Genomic DNA, 6,000 nt, shown 5'->3' on the forward strand with positions numbered 1-6,000 from the left:
CCCTCCCTATCAGGGCTAAGATGTCTTGGGGGGCAGACATCCTCCCTGTTTTCCAAATTAGCAGCCCTGTGGGAATGTCATTCTGCATCCCAACCCTTCCATCCCCAGCTCCTCTTTGAACATACTTGACAGCTCAGGCTGGCGGTGGGATTTGTGCTTTTATTTTACAAATGACAAATCTTAAAACAAAAAGAGGAGCTATAGAGATTGTGATCTCGACAGACAGTGCCTGGTGCCAGCGTGGGCCTCCGCGTTGGAGCTGGGGAGATATTCTCTGCAGATGGCCATCTTGGTTTTGTACTGAAGGGCACTGGAGGTTTCTGAAGAATGTGCACTCGGGTCTTTTGCCAAAAAATCTTCCAAGCACTGATTCAGAAACTCCCTTCATAAGGAGGGCCTGGGGTGAGCACCGAGGATGAAGGTGCTCATGAAGGATGAAATAGGTGAGAGGAAAAATGGCAAGAGTATGATACAGAAATAAGAGCAGCTGGCTGAAAGATCCAGCAAAGCTAATGTAGTTTGGTGAGGTTGGGTGCCTGCTAAATGTTTGTGGATCCCCCTTTCTAGCACTGCAGCATCGTGAGCTGCCAAGGGGTTGAGGGAGCTGCTTGTTCGTGTGAGACCAGTTGCTGCAGACCCAACAGAACCAGTTACCCTGCGGTTAGCTGCAGCTGTGCACACTGTGGTATTTGCTTACTCTCTTCTCCTCGTTCCCAGGTGATCCTGGCAACTGGTATTCCAGTGACGAGGATGACGGTGGAAGTAGCGTCACTTCCATACTGAAAACCCTAAGGCAGCAAAGTTCAAGCAGGCCTCATGCCCAGGCATCCCATGGAGAAATCAGTGGCAGCATCGGCCCAGGTGTGAGTGACCCTCGCCTGCAGAAGGCCCAGCCAGCAGGGAGCAGTCGGCCTGCGGATCCACGTGTGCTGCGGGATCCCAGGCTGTCTCGAAATGCCGATACTTGTGGTCCATCTAGCACTGGGGACGCAGGGCCCACTGACCCAAGACTAGCAAGACACATTCCCACGCCTGCCCTGAAACCGGATGCTCCTCATTCCAACACTGCTGCCAGTCAGAAGGCTGCCTTGGTTCCTGAGGAGGAAGAAGGGGAAAGAGCACTAAGGGACAAACCGGTCAATATCCCCTTAGACGCACTGCCAGCCCACGCTCTGCGAGACCCCAGGTCTCAGCTGCAGCAGTTCAGCCACATAAAGAAAGACGTGATCCTAAACAAGCCAAACTTTGCCCGAATGGTCCTGTGGAGCCCAGAGGATCTGATCCCACTGCCTGTCCCAAAGCAAGAATTTGTTCCTGTCCCAGCTGCTCTCCAGTCATTACCTGCCCTTGACCCGCGACTCAACAGGCCCCAAAATACAGGCCTTTCTGACCCCAGACAGCGAGGAGCAGCAGCCCAAGCAGAGCCTGCCACCAGTTCTGGCACCAACATCCCTGACTTCGAGCTGTTGTCAAGAATATTAAAGACTGTGAATGCGTCTGGCAGTCCAGGGCCCGGGCAGAGCGATAAACCGAGTGACCCTCGGATGCGCAAAGCACCAGCTGATCCCAGGTTACAGAAACCAGCAGAGCCAGCAGCTGCCAGAGCCACTAAACCTGCAGAGCCAGCTCAGCCAACGGCTGCTACCACGCCCAGCAGCGAGACAGCTCCCACCATTGCTCCCTACGACCCCAGGCTGCTGACAGCTGGAGGACTAAGCAAAGGGAGTAGCCAAAGCAGCGTGCTCAGTGGGATTAGCCTGTATGACCCCAGGACTCCGAGTTCAGGTGGCAAAGCCGCAGAGTCTCCCAGCGAAGGGAATGCATCGCTTAAAGGCCCAGAGGCCAGCAAGAGTGCTAACAAGGCCAAGGAGCCTCTGTTTGTGCGCAGGTCTGCGTTGGATCAGCCCGAGGCCGAGAAGGCAGGCACTGATCTTGCAACAGACAGATACAATAGCTATAACAGGCCGCGTCCCAAGGCCTCCTCCTCCTCCACCGCCCCCGCTGCCTCCTCCACACCCACCCAGGAGACTGCACCTCAGCCAGGGGTTCATAACCTCCCTGTGCCCTCCGTCTATGGCATGGTTAAGCAGACCACAAAGCCTGGGTCAGGCAGCCCCTTTGCAGGCAACAGTCCTGCCCAGGACAGTGAGCAGCAGGATGCTGGATCTCTGAAAGATGTTTTTAAGGGCTTTGATCCCACAGCTTCACCGTTCTGCCAGTAGTATTAAAGGACTGACCTTGCGTCCATGTATTGAATTGCAGCGCACAGTGTTGGTAACGTTTTTTTATTCCATTAGTGCTCACTTTAGCCATATAACATGTATATAAATCATTTTGGTTCTGGTCAGTGCTGTAACATATAGTCTCAAAGGTGCATTTTAAATTAATAATCAAAGTATCCTTGTGCAGTAATAACCAGCATTTTCTTTGACTACCCCAATCGTTTGTTTTAGAGCTTTCTTTCAAAGTGCAGTTGAAATCATTCTTGGAAAATAATGAATTGTCTGAAATCTCCTTGGGAAGCTGTGGCCGATCTGTCACGCCACCCTTTTGTCCTCTCTCTTTGCAGTAGCTGAGCAGGTCCCCTATACTACATTCAGGACAAGGGTAGTGACAGACTGGATGGCAGAGAAACGTGGTTCATACGTGTTGCTTAGCAGATTAAAGCTGTGAGCCATGCAGATGAGTAGAATGTGTTCACTTCTGAACTGTAACTAACTAAAGTATTTGTATCATAGTCTTTTTTAAAATTCTAGTACAATGAACAGAATTACCATGGAAACATAACCATGTGGGATTATTTTTGTAATTGTGGGGGGTTTGTTTGCTTTTGTTTTAAGTAAATATTTTATGCCATTTTCTGGAGGTGGTTTGATTGTAAGACCCAGCTGGGTTGTAACAGGACTCGCGTTCTCGAGGCCGTCCGTGGATGGCCATGGAGTATTTGCATCCCAAAAAGTTGTGCAGTCTACCAAAAACAGGTTGTATTATTGAAATTAAATTATTAATCTCAATCAGATTTCACTTGTATGCATTTTGCGTATGGAGGGTTTTTCCATAAACACAAATCTGTGTTCTAAGATTTTCAGTAGAAGATCCCCACCCCATCCCACCAGGGGTAAAACCCATCTCCATCCAGATGGGATGGGTGAACTCTGCATGCCGTGCGTTTCAGGAGGCCGAGTTTTGTCCTATAGTGCCACCCTAAGAAAGAGAGGCTGTTCTTCAGAAAAGATGAAGCAAAGTGATGTTAGGTGCTGAGTACTTTTTCTGATTCATTGTGTGTTTAGAAACAAATGTGTAGATGGAAGTGTTGAGTACAATGAACTGTGCTTTCAGTGTGTGCAGGGAAAAGCAGCTACAGGGGAAGGGACATGAGTGGCAGATAATCAGGTTTTTCAAAAGATGAACGGGATACTGTAGAATCTGTGGTTATGAAAATGGTTGTTGAGGGAAGGAAGATCTGGGGTGACTCCTTTCTGTGGCTCAGTGTTCTTGCTACAGGCTGTTTCAGTGAGTAAAGGGGGTAACAGATTTATAAACCTTTCCAACAGACAAGTCTGTAGCTTACGTTTTCCTGATCATCCCTCAGCCCCGCACTTGTCTTAGACGTGCTAGATCTTTGTGAGGCTGCCTCTTTGTATAGGTCAAAACCGCTGATCTCACAGGCCCAGATTGTTCTCAATCTAGAATACACTGCACACAGAAAGGCAAAATTCCTTTTGCCTCTGATGATGAAAATGTGTTAAACTTTTTTTTTTCTCCTTCCCACGTTCCCCTTGGTAGCCTCTGTGGTTACTCGATGTCACGGTGTCCCCTACCCCCTACTTCTTGTTTTTTTGATAGCTGTATCACTGTGGAGCTAACTGGATTCCACCATTTGTCACGGGAATATTGATAGTATCCCACACTCACAAGTATTTGGCTGGCAAAGCCTGTGGCAAACATGCTCACAAGTATTGGAAGGTAAAGACATTTTATGCAAAGTGTCTTTACAGCATAAACTGCAGCAAGGAAAAGCTAAAATGCTCGCACCTTTTTAGCCATATGTTAAGACATGGATCTGTACAATGTACATGACCAACATGCAGTATCAACTCCTGTGAAATAATGGAGACTAAGTTAAATTTTAAACACAGTTTTATGACCATGGCTGAGCCAGGTGTATTCTTCTTGACGCTTCCAGCCAGCTCAATGTCTGTGGTACGATTAGAAAAATGTCCATGGCGTGTGAACTGAGTACAGCGCTTTCTTCTGACGGAGGTACAAGCCAGAACTTTTATCAGAGAGACCAAATACTTGGTGCTGGTGAGTGTTTTAAAGGCACAGTGTGCGTGTCGTAACTCTCCCTCCCCAGAGCCTCGCACCAGGGAGTGCTACACCAGCTTAGATGGGGATCTGGTGCCAGGCTATCCCAGCTGACCCACCTTCACCAAGAGAGGTTCCCGTTTTATTGCAGAATATTTCCCAAGTGGCTGTACCTGTCTGGTTTGAGAATTCATCCATTGCATCATGTCACGGTGGCTTGTCATCGGGCTGGTGTTTGCATAAGGAGTAGTGTGAGAGGAAAAACATTTCTCAGTACGCTGGCTACCGTCATTGAATCTGGTTTAGGATGAATTGTCCAACAGTGGAACAGCTGCTTAAAAACCAACTCAGTTTTGCTGTAAGCGTATAATTTGTTTTGAAACAGTTCTACAGATAATGGGTGTTCTTTGTTTTTGGTGCATGTGAGATTAACATTAATAATGCCAAAATTAACTCTCGTCAATTAACAAAACCCAGTCTGGACTCTGAAGTTTTGTTACGTTTATGTTTGGTGTTAATTTACTTGTCTTCTTCCCTTTGGATGCTATGTGTTTTACTTCTTCCTGCACCCCACTTTAATTTGAGGCAAAAGGTTATATCAAACTTACTCTAAACAACGTCTCTCAAACCAGCTGGATTCCAGAAAACTCAGATGCCAATGGATTGTGCCCATCTGTTTGATATGTGGATGTCCAGTGGAGATCTAATCTATTCAAATTTCTGCTTGCATCTCTCCCTGAAATTGTTTACTGGTTTTCAGTGAATCCGTGTGGCATGTGTGTGTAGTAGATAGGGCACTGTTGAAGTGGTTTTCCTCATGCCTTCTCTTGGTACAGCCTCAGCTCTTAACCTGCAGTGACGCGTGACATGGACTTGTGGCTTTGGAGTTTGGCTGGTATCACTATAACAAAACAGAGAGAAGTGAAATCAATCATTTGTGTCCTGTTCCTCCATGTGAGATTGCTTTTAGTGAGAGAGATGTGAATTCAGTGGCGTTTGTACCATAACCCTAAACATTTGTAACATACATAAAAAAACCCTATTAATCCCAATCCAGAATATGAAGAGGAGTGACGCTCTATTGTGGAATATAGTCACCCATCGTTAATTCATTCGTATTTTTCCATCTGCCAGAGCTTTACGAGAAAAAAAAATAATGCTCTAACTGAGATTGTAATAAGCTGTAAATACTATTTCAGAATTGAAGCTGTTGATGCAAATATGTATATACTGTCTTGGGGTTTTTACAATGACTGTTTCGTTGCATGGCTTTGTGTTTTTTTTTTCCCTTTTTTTATTGCACATTTGTCTTCCAAAAATGTCATCTATATTTCTCCTGTGAGCTCTTTAATCCTCTGTAATTGTATTACTGCCATTAAAGGATGCAGTTATTTTAAAGGTTTCTGGTTCATTTGGCTCACGTGTGGGTTAACTACATACGTGTTTCCTGATAGCTCTTTACAAATTATAGCAACAAAGTAGTTGTAACCCTTCATTTTCATAGGGGAGTTAAAAAATCCCGTCTCTTCTCGTTGCAGCACTCTTTTGGGCAGGACTGTTCTACGGTCTGAAGAATGGGGGAGAGAGTTTAAACCCGCTCACTGTTTCTGTGTTTAACAGATGGGGTGGGAGGACACGCACTTTGCAGGCATGTTTCCAGTTCATTTTTAATCCAATCCTATTCAGGCATGT

At 46.3% G+C, this 6,000-nt stretch overlaps 1 protein-coding gene across 1 annotated transcript in view; it reads left to right on the forward strand.

Annotated features, from left to right (window-relative positions):
• ZC3H4 (zinc finger CCCH-type containing 4) overlaps window positions 1-5,706 on the forward strand; it is a 30,388-nt gene extending 24,682 nt beyond the window's left edge. The window contains exon 14 of the mRNA XM_077840719.1: window positions 718-5,706. Coding sequence (XP_077696845.1) covers window positions 718-2,222 — 1,505 coding nt within the window. The 3' untranslated portion in view covers window positions 2,223-5,706. The remainder of the gene's footprint in view (window positions 1-717) is intronic.
• Window positions 5,707-6,000: the final 294 nt, after the last annotated feature.

This window comes from Eretmochelys imbricata, chromosome 23 (genome assembly GCF_965152235.1).
Source record: "Eretmochelys imbricata isolate rEreImb1 chromosome 23, rEreImb1.hap1, whole genome shotgun sequence".
Classification (NCBI taxonomy): Eukaryota; Metazoa; Chordata; order Testudines; family Cheloniidae; genus Eretmochelys; species Eretmochelys imbricata.